Source organism: Perna viridis, chromosome 4, assembly GCF_037379345.1.
Source record: "Perna viridis isolate PV_CMFRI_1.1 ecotype Kerala chromosome 4, ASM3737934v1, whole genome shotgun sequence".
Lineage (NCBI taxonomy): Eukaryota > Metazoa > Mollusca > Bivalvia > Mytilida > Mytilidae > Perna > Perna viridis.
The window spans coordinates 23,175,579-23,192,456 of NC_142448.1; the positions used below are offsets into that span (position 1 = coordinate 23,175,579).

Here is a 16,878-nt window from a genome sequence, read left to right on the forward strand (position 1 = left end):
TACTTCTGGGTACTCAAAACACTGTATAACAATGCAAAATCTTCTATTTTATGTTTTTTCTTAATACCTTTATCATGTAGAAATAAATATTTGTTATTTTTTATCGGTATTTTTTAACATAAAAAGATGTTTTGCCATCAACACTGAACTCAACGTTCTCTAAATGACAAGTCTCCATGCTTTTGAATGGTAGACTAGGACCCAATCACAGAGTCACATGATGAAACTTACATACCCTCTTGTCATGAGCCTACTACCATGAAACCATTCAGTGATTTTAAGGAGATGTGCCATAAGGTTCTTGCAATGATGGTCTCATAACTCCTTCAAAATTTAATGACCAAAAAAAACACAAAAAGAAATATGCACATCTACATTTCATAAAAATATATCATAATAATGAAAGGGTGGACAAATACCATTTCCATATTCCTCCATTGTTTTAAGGAGGGGGAATGTTCATTAAAATGTAAACAGAGTTACATAGTTAGATGATTAAAATACATCCTACTATATATTGAGTGTATTGTACTTAATTGGAGTGGACTTTCCCCAAAGTCTGCTTTTGGAAAATTTATTTAGAATTCTGAAAAGTTGTCTTCATAAAAATCATATTTCCTGTGAATTCCTTATTGTTTAACACAAAAAGCTCAAGTAATAGTTCAATATGCAAGAATATATTTTTTTCAAAGGGGCTAAGTTAAATATAAAAACATTCTGCAGATAACAAATGTAAGTATCTGCAGTTATTAGCTTTAAAGATATTCACCTTTTGACACATGCACATTTGTTAATCATAATTAAAAGTAAATGTGCATTAAGTTCATATTAATAGGGGAGTCACTTATAAACATCTACCACAAACAGAGATTAATATGACCAGAATTATTCATGAACATGTCGGTATAAATCAATGTTTTTACCTGTTTTACTTGAACATCAAGGTGTAAAAATTACCTGTTTATACCTTCTGACAAATTGACAGATTATGACTATTTTACAGGTATCTAATAAACTTTGAATGTAATCAATAGATTGTGGTTTTTACATGTGACAACATTTAAATGCAGACATATAATTGTACAAATTAATGTATTGTAAGGTGTTGATTTTTCCATTCAACTAACAAGAAAACAAATTAGAGTACTCAGAATTAAGAAATCCCAAATACAAACAATCCATGTGTACCTGACTTGGTAAGTGTAACAATTATTCCTAATATTTACTAAATATATTAATCTAAGAGAAAGAGAAATGTTATCATAAGAAATGCATATTTAATAAGAAAGTTTTGAAGTAAAATAAATACTGTTTTGTGTTGAGTCAGGACAGATGACTAATACAGAAGATATTGATTCCTAAGTCCACTGTCATCTAGGATTCTATTAAGCTATGTCTTTAATGTGCTAGAAATCAAATATTTCTGCATTTCTGACATTTCCTGAAGATTTTAATGACTGATACCAGAACTTAGTGATCACACTATTGAATACATGGGAGAGATTACTAACACTGCACACAGTAGGGTTTGTCTGTTTTTATTCTATGCATCACTGCACATTATATTGATGAGTTCGTATTTTTATTAAAAAACCTGCTAAAAATAATGAAAGGCATCTGAGTGGTGAAAGAGTCTTTGTTGATGCAGATCGATTAATGTATACACATTTGACTCAATACAGCTGGCCAACAAGAGTGTAAAGTACTTATAAACACACAAGGGATTACTAATTATCTTGTTCCTTTCAAACTTTTGTTGGTAATTGATCCCTATATACCTTGCAGGGTTATAGCATTACACACAAGGATGTATAATGTAGTGTACAGTGTGTGACAACATGTTCTGTGAAATGGGATGTAGAAATTTCCTTGTGAAATAAAAATGAAGTTGTATTCATTCCTAGGACGGCTTTATTTTCTCATATTCATTTATGTCACATCAACAACATGGGCATTTCCATTTGAAAAGAGATCTGCCACAGATTTGGATTTAAAGTTCAATAAGAAATTCATTAACAAGGATGTAAACAAACACAAAGAAATGAATTTTTTATTTAATATAAAGGATACACAATTACATGGTGATATAATACACCACAGTGATGATGTACAGCCTCAGGAAATGAAGTACACAACACACAAATATTTAGGAAATGTGATTAAAAATAGAGGTAGTGAGGATGTGAGTCTTGCAGAAGCTTTAACAGAGAATTCTGAGGATATTAAACATTCATCAATTAACATGGTTTTACCGATTGCTGGGACACTTACGGTATTGTTCAGTATGTCTATATTGGTGGCTATATTCCAGTGTTGTTGTAGGAAACGTCAGACTTCTTCGGAGTCTGAAGATGTCAAGGATAGTAATGATAAACTTGTAGATAATACAGACTCTGGCAGTAGTGAACCAAAAGATGAACGCCAAGAAAAATCTCAGGGGTAAGAATATTTTCTTCTATGCATGTACATGAATATTTGCACAACCTACATATCAAAAATATTAAATTAAACATGGCCTGAAAAGTTGACTTTATAAACTAAATATGGCACCTAATCCTTTGCATTGTCCAATTTTTAAGCAGTATAGAGGTGACGTTTATGGACATTTTAGTAAGTTTCTCCAAAATTAGTATATGGAGCATACAAGTCTCCTAGATACTTGGTAAAACTGGACTGCCTTGCATCTGTAATGTCTCACACCATTTCAACTAAAGCCAGTAAGAAAAGTAATAGACACCTGAATACTATCCTGTAAATACTACAGATTTAATCTGAATCATTATCTTTTGAGAAGGGCAAAGGGGCAGTGTAAACAATACAATACAATCTTCACACAGAACAGACACATGTATAGAAATCCAGTAAATATTTACAACAGAACAATTATCACTATATAATCCAGGACCCCTCAAGATAATAATCTGATTAGTGGTAATGTTATAAGCTTTAATAGATCAATTTATGTACACTGCAAAGTGTTATCACCTATTGAATTATGTTAGAGGTAAATCCTTCTGTGGTCTGTTAAATCATTAGTAAGGAAATGGAACAAGGGGGAAAATAAAATAATATTAAGTACAAAATACTAATAAAAACACCTTAATCTAGTTCTGAGATGTATATCTCTAAAAATTGCCAATGGAATTTTAACAATTCTCAAACCCAGCATTAAATAGCTCATTACAATGCAGCATTGAAACAAAGTAATTTTCCTCTATATAGCACCAGGTGAACTCTTCAGCTGCTACTGTTTCAGACAGTATGAGTCACATGCATTACAGCCCTCCTACATCTATGAAAAAATGCTGAAAATCTTAAACCTAACAATTTTTTACACTGATATTATGTAGTAAATAAAAAAAAACTTTGTTAAATTGAAACAAAAGTTTTATACAGTGAAAAGTGTTTTATCCAAGCTTTTGTTGAACTGTTAAATTTACTGGGGACAAATATAGAAAAACCTGTCTAACGAGACAAATCTTAATTGAAACAGGTGAGATCAGTGGTCTTTATATACTGGTTAATTTCACACAGAATGCACTATAAGGATATTTCTATCAAGGTCATTGAACAGGGACAGAGAGTCAAAGATGTCCAATACATGTAGTACATGTAGGAGAGAGCAAAGATGTCCAATACATATAAGAGAGAGTCAAAGATGTCCAATACATGTAGGAGAAAGCAAAGATGTCCAATACATGTAGGAGTCAAAGATGTCCAATACATGTAGTACATGTAGGAGAAAGCAAAGATGTCCAATACATATAAGAGAGAGTTAAAGATGTCCAATACATGTAGGAGAGAGCAAAGATGTCCAATACATGTAGATGCTCTGAAACATGAATGGCTCAAAATTATTCTGAAAGTGACGCATTCTGCACATCAAGTACACAGTTAGGAAATAACTTTCAATGCTGGCACAGAACATGTGTTAAAGAAAGAATTGTACACTGGGTTATTTCAAGATTAATAGGATCTATTCTAGACAATTGCAATATTAAGTGTTTTATTTCTACATTTCAGATCAGAAAACGAAGAAAAGGAAAAAGATGCACCATCCATAAAGAATAGAATTAAAGCATTTGAGGGTGTAATTCCTACCAAACCATCTCCTGGACCAGTTAGACCACTAAAAAAACGACCAGAAAGCAATGCTTTTAAAGCACTGGAGAACCAACGCATTGTTTATGGAATGGTAGGTAGAAATGACCTCTCGGCATCAGAGAAAAGAAGGGGAACCAAAGAAATGTATCTGTAAGGGTACTACACAAGAAGGTAGACACAGCTTGTCTGAATTTCTACCATGACCAATACAATGCCATGGATAAAGGAAGTAGAATCTGACAGTTTGTCACAATATATTTTCCAGTTAAGTGCAATAAGGGCTTTCAGGCACACCTTCTAATAGGGACACTATTCAAAAAGTCAATAAAATACATCTGTAAAGGTAACCAAAACAAATCATGTGCTAGTTTTTATAAAAAGACCACCCCAACCACAAAAGTTCTAACTACTGGATGCATGTACTACTCAGGTGAAGAGCTACACTGCCAATTAGACTTGTACATTTACAAGAAGAGGTATTTTACAATTTTGAGTATTATTTCCTTCTTATTGTAAAATATCAATAAAAATAAAAATATTAAATAAAAAACTGGAAGAACATAAACTTGTAGCTAGAGATAATCAAACAACTGTAAAAAGACTGTATTTTGTATAAAAATTGACTACAGGCATTGTGTTATCTCATAGCAATATAACTCAAGTACTGAAATATAAAACACTGCCAAATTTTCCATACTCAAATCATGTTTGAGGAAGATTCAACATTAATACTTCAAAAAATGCCTTGTATACAAGTCGTGCATTGTACATATAGACCGTACCCATAACCACATACTTACAAGCTTATAACAGGATATACTTTTATAAAAATGAACTGATTATACGACATGTTGTTAATAACCATTATCCTATCTAAAATATTTTATAAATTATAGGTAAAAATCAAACAAGATAGAACATACTTTTATCACTGGTCTACAAGTATACTTTAAAGGGGGTTAAAATTTACTTGCAAGAGTGAAAGGTTCTGGATTGTTTTGCATCCTAAAAGAAAAGGCCACGATAAGAAAATAAAAGGTCCTCAATAAGAGTAAATGTAAAGTATATGGTTGATCCATGACCTAAGTAAATGAAATTTCAATGGTCCTGCATCAGAAATTGAGGGTCCTGGACCATGGACCAGGGACCAGTGCTTATTTAAACCCCTGCCTTGCAGATATATCTTGACTGTCCCTATCTTCTAATATAAAATATATCAGTGTATGTATGATTTAGATGATGAGCAATGTGCCAAAATTCGTTGAATTCCACACAAGCAATGCACTAGAAAAAGTGATGACAAACATTCTAAAAAAGAAACATGCCAAGATAAAGCCCTCACATGTGGAACCTAAATCAGAAGCTACCTTCTATATGTGAACATTTTTTACATACTAAAAATTCCCTGAATAAATATTTGGTAAGTAAACTGGCAGCGACATATATTTTGGTGTTTCCTATCTATTAGTAAAGACGAACATGTGCTGTTACAAGTGGTGATTCTGTAGTAATGATTTTATTTGGCTAATTTGTTCATACAAGTACTCTTGAGATGTATGGTAGTAAGGGTAATGTGTAACACTGAACACATTCTTGGTATGTTACATTATTTATATTGACATAAGGTATATAAACCAACCTAATGATAACAATAAAACATTTGTATCACCATTGATGATACTGTAAATTGTTGATGATGTAAACAGACTTCTTTACACAGTTAGCAAATTTTTGCAGGGTGTGTATGCATCTGTTTATTTTGTCATTTCCATGGAAACACTATCATCAGCTTGAGTGTTTATGTTTTTTTCTGTGGGAGAGTTCAAGTTTATGTTATAGAGATATGAAAGTAAAGTACATCAAAGTCATGCCGTGCTGTATCACTTACTTGTAGTATATTTACATAAAGCTATAATACAAAGGTCATGAATTCATTTATAAATTATAAAAGAAGAAGAGAGGGGAATATCATCACTGCAATTTGCCCTCTTCTTTAATTATTTTAGATATTGAGGATTAGATATGAATTTTCACTTTTGTTCTTCATGAGTTTATTTTCTTATGACATACTCACACTGTACTCAGCATAAATAATGTTAGATAAGGTTTCTTTTCATAGAAGAAGAAAACTAAGTGGCTTCTATAAATTTAATTCTGCTAAAAATATGTCTTTCAGTCACCCAGGGGTTTAAACTTTCTTTCAAGAGTGAAAGGTTCTGAACCTTTTTTTACCATCCTTAATGATGCCAAAGGTCCTTTTTAAGAGTAATGTAGGCCCAGGAGGTAGACCTAGGAGCAAGGTATAGTAAATGAAATTTTCAATGATCCTGCATCAGAAATTGAGAGTCTGGGACATTGAACCAACATTGATTAAAATCTTAGTTAACCTTGCCAAATCTGATACCGTCTGCTACTGGTACATGTAGTTTGACTTAACAAAATAACATGCTTTATTTGCACACTCTATGTATATATGATTCTGACATTAAACAAATATTAAAACATGCAATACTTTGTTGAACAATTTGCTTATTTAACAAATGCATTTTGCAGGGTAAAAGCCCATCAAGACTTTCCAAGACACCAGAAGATGAGAATCAAAATGATACAGTTTCAACTGAAGACCAAAAACCAGAGAAAACAAAACAAAAAACAGAGGATGATGATGACATATGGTAAAGATATTTTCTTCTAACCTCATTGCAAGATGAATCAGTGTTGAAGCAGTGCCATTCCTTATTAAATCATAAATTCTAAATCCATCATATTACCATATAGCATTTGTTTTATCCAGATTTTTATCACTTTCAGAGTACAAAAGAAAATTCAAATGTTGCTCTGGACAGGCTTCTAATGAGGCCCCTTCTAGCTTGAAATAAACTAAACTCTTGGTTAGTGGATTAGTAACCATTACCACTATTGCTTGTAAAAATATTTTCTTGAAAAGTAAAAAAAAAATTGAATTTGGTGTATATGATAGCCACTATTATATTATCTGAGCTCTGTTTATTTTAGCGGGTATAAACAGCCAGAAAATCCTGATGTGGTAATAGCTGACGTGGATGAAAATGATGAGTTTGCTGTTATAGTGAGAGACACTTCAGTCCTCAGATCTGTAAGTTATATACTGTAGCATATTAAATTTTAGTGTTGTAAAGTTAAATAGTAATATATTTGATAATGAAAATCTGGTTAGCCACCAAAAAAAAAAATAGGGCACAGTGAAACCTGTTTTAATCAAACCCTGAATGAATCGAAAACATTCCTCCATCATACACTTTTTGAATCCTTTCACGTCAGTTTAAATTATTTTCAACCTGAGTAAACCAAATACCTGTCTATACTGAACAAGTCATACAGTCTTTAAGAGGTTCAGTTTACACTGGTTTCACTGTATAAGAAATCTTCATCTTAAAGGGTCAAAGAAAGTATAAGTGTTTAAACATGCTTTTCTTTTTGAACTTCCAATAATTATCAGATGAGGTAACTGGTTTCTAAGGTAATCCTATTTATTGTTTAATAAAATTAGTTTAAATTAATTAAGGTAATCATGACACAGTCTTAAAGATCCATTAATTACCCCCATTATGTCTTTATTTTAGCATAAAAGAGCACCACCTCCAAAAAATAGAAACAGATCATCAGCAGCAATCAGACGACACAGGGCTAGAGAGACTACAACTGATCTAGTAAGATTATCAATGTTATTAATTCACAGTGAAAGCAAGCTTGACAATAATCAAGCTAGAAATGAAAAGTGTGAAATATTATTTTTAGAAATTGTACAAAAAGTGACAGGATGTGGCTCATGTGTCAGTTTTCAGGATGTTAAATATGTCATTGAGTCAGTAATTGATAGTAAAATTATGTATCAGTACTTCTACTTTTCATGTACTAAAATGTTGGAAAGGAAAAAGGTTTAGGCATTTTATTCACATGAGAACTGGAAACTAATGGTTAAACACATCCAGAATCTCACTTAATATATAACAATTCATTGTATCTTTTACAAGTACTCCTGAAAGGCATCTTCTTACTCAATAATCATATATAAAAAGATTTAACAATATAATAGCATATGAGGCTTACCATTTAGTAGGAATCTTACTCAAACATGAAATGGCTGTTCACATGGCATTTCCAGATTTTGAAGAGCAATTATTCTAGAGTATAACAATGGAAGAATCAAGATTTTATACACAGAAATCATATTTTTTCCAGTCTTAAGAGGAGAGCAATAGTTGGTTTTTAAACACATGGATGCTATTCATGTTTTCAATGAAAATGATCAACCCACTAAAACTACTAAACTGGAACTCCAAATACAATTATCCCAAGCATCAATAACATCTTCTACGACATTATTCCTTGAATAATGAAGTTAGACCTTGCCATAAAAACTAGTGTTTGATAAAAGTAATCATTTCAATGTAACATTAATATTTGCAGCTATTTAATGACAGTGGTTCCGACAATTCATTTTTGATGATCCCTGACAATCTATCAAACAAATCTAGTATACATAGTGATGCTGGTGATAGCAGAAGAAGCAGTTCTAATGACAGGCAGCGTTCTGTGTCAGCAGACAGGAATAAAGATAAAATAAATAATAAGGAATCATCTAAGAGTGAAACATGCTCAGGAAATAAAATAGTTGAATCATCTTCTGACAAAAAGGAAGATAAAAAAACAAGGGATGTAACTCCCACTACTGTAGGGGAGGGAACTCCTGCAATAGTGACTACAGACCATAGTGAAACTAATGTCATAGATTTATCTAAGCAACAAGTACCACCAGAAGTGTTCAGTGGAGGCAATATATTCATGCATATTGATCCCACCGTGAAGAAAAATTCAGCTTCAGAAGAAAAAAAACCTGCCACCCCACCAACAAGATTACGAACAAGTCAACTTAGTAAGTACATGTATCTTTATGTAGATTTTTTTTTAATAAACTCATTTAAAAATATACGGTAGAAATGGTGACTTTGACAACTACAAAGAAAGGCCAATGTACTTAATTGACTAGTTTTCAGATTAGAAAATAAAACAATACATCTTTAAATATGAATTCCTGTCATTTCCTGATAGTGTAAAGTTCACTTAATGGCTTTAAATTTTGCAAAGTTTTAAAGTTCAATTCCTCAGTTTCCTGGTAAATGTGTGTGAATTTTAATCTTTTAATACTCCACATACCATTATTGAATAATAAAATAAAGATTAGGGTTTGCCTTAAACAGTGTTATAATTACTCAAACTGTACATACATGATACAATCTGGTAGTAAATGTATTATAGAGTATTCCTATATTGCAGGTGTGGAAGAAAGGAAAGAGAAGGCCAAATCAACCCCTTTATTATCTAGTCATGAAGACTTAGCAAAAGGTAACAAATTAACTAATTCTGGTCAAATTTTAAATTATCCAATCCTGCTTTAACAAATGCTAAACCACATGTGCCTAATCCACCATTTCGTTTTTATTTAATGTCCCGTAAATTTGATATGAAATACAGGAAAACAATAAAAATAACTATATAACTTTCTTCCATGATGACAAACATTGTACCAAAAAAAAATGCCCAAATCAATTAAATCTTGTAGGATTTCGACGAATAGAAGATCCACCATGGTTCACAAGTTAACACTTTTGAAATCAATTAATAGCGGACAAAGTCCTCATAGCCGTTATCAATTTGAATTTGACCTTTGACCATGGGCGCACTAAGAGCCCAATATCAGTCTGACAGGATATTAACTTGTAATGCTGAGTAAGGATCTTAAAAAAAAACCAAAATGTTCATTGCTTACATTCTTAAATTTTTTAAATCATGAAGAAAAATAAATCTTAATAGTTAATGTAAAACTGAAATGGCATAAAAATATCAATACATTCAACTTGGTTGTTCTACATGTTACACCTAACTCATGCAAAATTTTTGAAAGATCGAATAACCAATAGACATATTTTTTTAATCTTGTTTTATGTTTTACTATTTTAGCCCTCAGCAAATTGAAGTCACCTAGTAAAGAGGTAATAAACTTTCAATATTTAAACTGAAGAAAAGTAAAAAAAAAAGGATACACATGTACCATAGTTATCATATCTGTTTCAAACACAAATCTCAATGTATACACTAAAGCACATGTTATAAAACATCTGAATACAAAATGTATATTGTACATGATTAGGGATGAACAAGAGTCTTCCAGGAGCCTGAATCACTCACCTGGTTGAATTTTGCCTTTCAAGGGCAATAAATTAAACAAGAATTTGTCAAACAATTTTGACTTCAAGAAAACTTCGATAGGACTTATCGTGAGGATCATTTCAGCAAATGAAAGTCTAAATCTATCATAGTTTTCAAGACATTGGCTGAAAACTGTAAAAGAACCTGTCATTTTCCCCTGTCAAGAGCAATAACTCTTATAAGAACTTTTATGCCTGAAGACTTTTGTCGTCCTAAAATAAGGATTGGTTCAGCTAATGAAAGAATTTGGGTAAACCTAACGGTTTTGGAGATATATGCAAAAAACTATTGTCTGACCCCTATGTTCTATTTTTAATACAGCAGCCATGTTTTTCGACGGATCAAAAAAATCCACTTCAGTTCTATGCAGAATACCCCAAATAACAATCATACCAAGTTTTGTTTCAATTGGTCAAGTAGTGAGAGAGAAGATTTTTGAAAGAAATTACATTAAAAATAGCAAAAAACGTTAAAAAAGGGCAATAACTCCAACATGGCATAATAGATTAAAATGAAAATTTAAATGCAGATAGATCTCATCATGCTGAACACTTTAACCCAGTCAGAATTGGACTAAACCTAACGGTTTTGGAGATAAATGAGAAAAACTACTGTCTGACCCCTATGTTCTATTTTTAGTAATGGTGGCCATGTTTTTCAACTGATCAAAAATCCCTACATCAGTTCTATGCATGATACCCCAAGAAACATTCATACAAAGTTTGGTTCCATATGGTCAAGCAGTGTCAGAGGAGAAGATTTTTGAAAGAAATTACATTAAAAATAGCAAAAATGTTGAAAAAGGGCAATAACTCCAATATGGCTTAATAGATTAAAATGAAATTTGATCACAGATAGATTTCATCGTAATGAACACTTCAACCCCATGTCAGAATTTGGTTAAACCTAACGGATTTGGAGATATATGAGAAAAACTACTGTCTAACCCCTATGTTCTATTTTTAGTAAGGGCGGCCATGTTTTTTTCGATGGATCAAAAATCCCCCCATCAGTTCTATGCACGATACCCCAAGAAACATTCATAACAAGTTTGGTTCCAATTGTTCATGTAGTTTCAGAGGAGAAGAGTTTTGAAAAATTGTTAACAACGACAACGGACGACGACATACTCCAAGCCATGGCAATAGCTCACCTGGCCATATGAGCTAAAAAGTGATCTGATAAATAACTTTAGAGTGTCAAACATCTCATATTTCATTTATGTTATGTTTGACAAATGTGGAAACACCTAATAGAAAGTCATGATAGTTAAGAACAGTACAGAAGTAATGGAGATAACTATTTGTATCAATACATGTATATGAAGTGTTATCCTTAAACCTATATGAAAGTAGCTCTTGTGCTCTAAAGCCTTTGAAACACAAAACTGTCTGAAATTTACCTTTTTTGATGTGTTAAGGGCATTGTGCTATAGTTTTTTTTCTTTCAGAAAAGCCTAGTGTTCTGCTAAGCCAGCAAGCACCATGTAATTTTAAATACACAGACCTTTTACTTCAGCTATTTTAATCAGATATTAATGTTTTTTCATAACAATTCTTTATTTTAATGAATATTTATGCTCACCAGTTGTCATAAAAACATGAGCATATGAACACAGTAACATGAACATATGGGCACAGTAACTATGTAAACTTCATTATAACATACAATTAAACAATTTTAATATTTTTCAGAATAACAGTACAGTGAAGAACCGTTCATCAAGTGATCTCACATCCCATATAAAGATGTGATAACTACCGCAATCTTATCTTGTACTTCAGTACACCTCAATATGCTGAGAATGCTATATCTGTGACTAAAGCTCAAGGACATGTGTCTATAACATTACCACAGATGATATCACAATGTACTACAGACATTTTTCATCATAGCATGCCTTTTCCAGTATTCAAAGCATAGTCTGCTTATAAGTTATGCATTTTTTCCTAAATTTTGCAGCAAAAGCAACAAACTGTACTTGTGCTGAAATAGTGTGTGCCATTATATATGTAACATCTTCCATTTTAAGTGCCAAGACTTTATTATACAATATTAAATGTTGCTTTATCAATGTATGTTTAACATTGTTATAAACAAATGATCAAGTTCAACCTGTGAACATAACATTATTGTCTATACTTCATAAATGTATTTTGATTTTTCAATCATATTTTGAATGAAATACACTTTAACTTCTCTGGCAGACCATATCAACCTTGAGAGTCAAACTAAATACAAGATCTATTAAGCTGGACTGTCTCATCACTACATACTGGAATGTCATATTTAGGTGTCAGTCCCTGTAAGAATCAGGCAGTCAGAAAAACATGGTATGAAAAAACCCATCATTTTGATAGTGTAATTTGACTATTTGCACCATCAGTATCAAGGAAAACAAAGAAGATTTTTCCATATCATGCAGCACCATTGAGCTACAATTTCATTGAAATGCACAGAAAATGAACATTTCAAGGGCAGATAACTCTGTCAAAAACTTCATTTTTCTAACATTCTATTGAAAAAATTCTGAGCAAATCAAGTGATGCAGAGATCAAATGATGGTCTTTTCAAATAGATTGTTTGTTTGTTTGTTGGGGTTTAACATCCGAGCAGCAATATTTCAGCTATATTCAGACGATTTTCAAATATAGAAAGCATCCTTAAATGACATTTTATTATCACATCAGTGGGTTTTTGACATGCATGGTTCTGATTTTTCCTATTTTGCCTGATTCTTGCAAATACTTACACTTAGTATGCATCTCTTTTTTTATATTTATTTTAAAATATTACATATCTATTTACAAATGCACTTCTTTTAAACAATACAATTGTATTCAGTATAAGATGAGAAAATTACAAAAATCAAAATTATTCTTATCTATCTTCCACAATTTAGCTTGATGTTTCCATTACAGTTGCCCAATTTTATTTCAAAAATACTATTTCTGGTGGTGGATCCTGGGAACGGAGGTCCAACATCAGGCCCTCCCCCTGTGCTGAATAACTCTGTTAATTTCTTTAAAAATTTGGACAAAAAGGGAAAATTCAATAGTAGCCTTGAATCCACTTTTTTTTTCTAGCATCCCCTTTCAAAATCTGTGGATCCACCCCAATTTCTAACAACATTACAATATTTATGTTATTGAAATATTTGCAATCAATTTTTTTCGGTAATTACTTAGAATTCATTTTGTAAAAATGCATGATGTCAATGTGGCTATCAGGAAGGAACATTGTATAAATTCATATCATTTGATTTTGGAAAACATTGGCTAACTAGGAATCATGACACTTTACAAAGTTATGAAAATCATATGGTTATTTGTAAATTATTGATACATGTATTTTTCTTACATTGGACAATTGAAGTGTGGTCAGAAGTGATACTTGTACTTAGATCATTAGGTTTTCACCTTTTATTAAGAATGATAATCATCTCATAGTAACTGTTTCAAAACTATGGCTGATATAAAGAATTTTGTAAAAAGTACATGTAAAAAAAAACTACTTGTAATTCATTGAAATTTAAAGATAACATGTTGTTTTATATTAGAATGCCATATATATTTTCATTATCCAAGTCACTCCACCTGTTGATAGAGGATACATTTCAAAGACAGTGTTTTAGAAACTATGAAATGAAAACAAAATACCAAATATTATCCTTATACCAATTTGAATGGAACTGGTGTCACTTTCAATACAAATCTAGCTAGGCTTTGAGTGGTTACCACCAAACACTTGTGAGAACTTTGCAATCCAGTCTAAAAGAATAGCTGTCAAATACAATGACTTTAACCTTTAGAGTTTACCCATCCACCAGCAATCTTTAACTTGGAAGATAGTGTCCATGTTCTCTGATGATACATTGGAAAACATTGATATAATACAAGACAGAATTCTCCATAGAGAGCTATTCAAATAACTCTGAAGCCTACCTTAATTTGTATAGTAAGTGGTACCAGTTCAATTTAATTTACCATGATTCCAGTCAAATGAATAATTTATTAGTATATTTACAGAATACTTCTATTGTATTATTCCACAAAATTATTTTCCATAAAAGTTTATTAAGGCCGAAAAAAATCATATTGTGTTTCTGATCACCCACCTAAAATTTTGTAAGGTCATTATGTAGGGATTTTTCAAAAAATTAATGAAAAGTGTGACAACAAACTCAGAATACAAAAAAACCCAAATCTGCAAAGATTAAATAAGTAACAGATTTAGTCCATGGCCAAAAGCATACTAACACATGTGTTTCAATCGATTCTAAATATTAACAACCAGTATTTCTAACTCTTTGTTTATCTAGGATAGAAAAAATATCTTCAGCTTTATTTTTATTTTAGTCTTTTTTTCTATAAGACAGTCGGCAGGCTTTTTAACTATCTTTTTTTCAAAATTACAAATAAAAAACTTTTGGGTAGAGATGGTCTGAAGGAAGGTCAATAGGGTGACCAGAGACATAACAATATTTTTTTAAGGCCTAATAATATTTCATAATATTTACCAGTATGATTTTGATTAGTAACCATATAATTAATGACCTGATATAAAATTGTAGATTTGAGAAATAACAGTTAGTGTAATTGTATAGGAGTGTTTTCACAAAGGTAGTCATTTTACTACAGACCCACCAGTACCAGGTAGTCATTTTACTACAGACCTACCAGTATCAGGTAGTCTTTTTACTACAGACCCACCAGTACCAGGTAGTCATTTAACTACAGACCAACCAGTACCACCAGTACCAGGTAGTCATTTAACTACAGACCCACCAATACCAGGTAGTCATTTTACTAAAGACTACTATACTTAATCATAAAATAAAAACCGTCCTGTAAAACTTTTCTCAGTTCAGCTCTTCCAAATGTTTTACTCACCATTTTATATTGTTAAGAGGTATTTTTGTATCTTGTTAAATAAAGTGCTTAGAACAATGTTTCAGTATTATTGTTGATACATACAGTATAGTGGGTAGTTTTCATTGGGTGCTAATTTTAGAATATTTTAACATTAGCATCAGTACTAAGTTCTGCACTTAACATCTACTAAAATTAGAATCAACAAAATTTTTCATACATTACTTTGCCTCTGAATCGCCAAATTTTACAGCCGCCAAAATATTGTGCCATGCAAAATCCCATGTGAACAAATCATTTTTTCAATTAACTACACAAAAATAAAGCAATATATGTCCGCTTACAGTTACATCATAAAAATAAGAGTTGGTTGGCTATCAGTTCGATTCGATTTTATTTTTCAATTTTCTTTTGTAAATTAGCAAATGAAAAAAAAAGAACACAATATTTCTGCATCAAACATTTGAAGTCATGAACTAAAATGCTTTGCAAAACATACCTTGAAATAACCAAAGAGTAGAAACCCTGAACAGTTGTAGCAAGTTTGAAGATAAAATATGTGACAAACCATAGTTATGACATAGAATTAAAGTGATTTAAAAATGAATTAAGAACTTTAAAAATGATATTAGACACATACCCTATTAGACCCAATAACCAAATTCAAAGTACATGAGATTAATAGAAATCACCTTGTTAATTCATCCTTTCATGTACTCTGTAAGCATATTTTTATATAAATTAACCATAATCCATCTCCAAAGGAATCAAATTAAAACATTTTTATTCACATCAATACCAATCTTTTTGAGATATTGAACATTGTTTAACAATTTTGTAGTGATTCAAGTATATTTTTACTCTCATTAAAATGTGAAAACCAGAAAAATGATTGCTTTGGTCCCTTATTCCTTAACTCCAAAGGTCATAACCCCAAAGTCAATCCCAACCTTAAATCCCTGAAATTGGATTATCACCCCAACAAGGGATCAAACAATTATCATTTTCTTTAATGCACATCTTGACATAGCTATAAATTTTTGACATAATCCATCAAATAGTTAATGAAGAGATCTGTTTAACATATGTGAATATTTATAACCCTTACATTGAATTACCTCCCCTTTCCAGAATCAGATAGCAATCATCTTCTTTTAAACACATTTAGATATATTTTAAGGTTTCATGATAATAAATCAAGCAGTTTATGAAGTTGTGGTCAAAAGAAGATCAGACAGACACACCAAGTGATTCCTATGTACTACCAATCTTTATTTGCAGCGGGTATTAAAAGTAACTTCAGAGAATTCAATATACCCAGGCTAATGAGCACTTCAGGGAATTAACTATACTAAGGTTTAGAGTTCTATATGGATATACCAAGCTGACATAAACTGATGTAGAACACACATAATTGAAGTTGTTAAAATTATGTAATATAATGAGAATAAGTATGGTGTATATGTTAAAGAGACAACTACCCCACCAGGATGAAAATGTCAGCCCATTGGTCTTCAATGAATGATAAGGAAATCCTCATACAACAGGGCAGGCTGCAGCTGGCCCCAAAACATCATTATACACAGGTACAGGGAAAGAGTTGCCCCTGTATACTCAAGTAACATAAAAAATAAACTAAAGGTGAAAATGAGAC

General features: G+C 31.6%; 2 protein-coding genes across 2 annotated transcripts in view; one reads left to right on the plus strand and one right to left on the minus strand.

Annotated features, from left to right (window-relative positions):
• Positions 1 to 16,878, minus strand: part of LOC148619382 (set1/Ash2 histone methyltransferase complex subunit ASH2-like) — a 35,610-nt gene that overhangs the window by 6,300 nt on the left and 12,432 nt on the right. The gene's annotated exons all lie outside the window — the stretch shown is intronic.
• LOC148619383 (uncharacterized) lies at positions 1,092 to 15,304 on the plus strand. The gene is made up of 10 exons (XM_088579231.1): positions 1,092 to 1,196; positions 1,786 to 2,439; positions 4,024 to 4,195; positions 6,658 to 6,779; positions 7,120 to 7,219; positions 7,707 to 7,793; positions 8,554 to 9,019; positions 9,421 to 9,489; positions 10,105 to 10,136; positions 12,048 to 15,304. Exons 2-10 carry the CDS (start codon positions 1,883 to 1,885, stop codon positions 12,105 to 12,107), a joined length of 1,665 nt encoding a protein of 554 aa, XP_088435357.1. The 5' UTR covers positions 1,092 to 1,196; positions 1,786 to 1,882; the 3' UTR covers positions 12,108 to 15,304.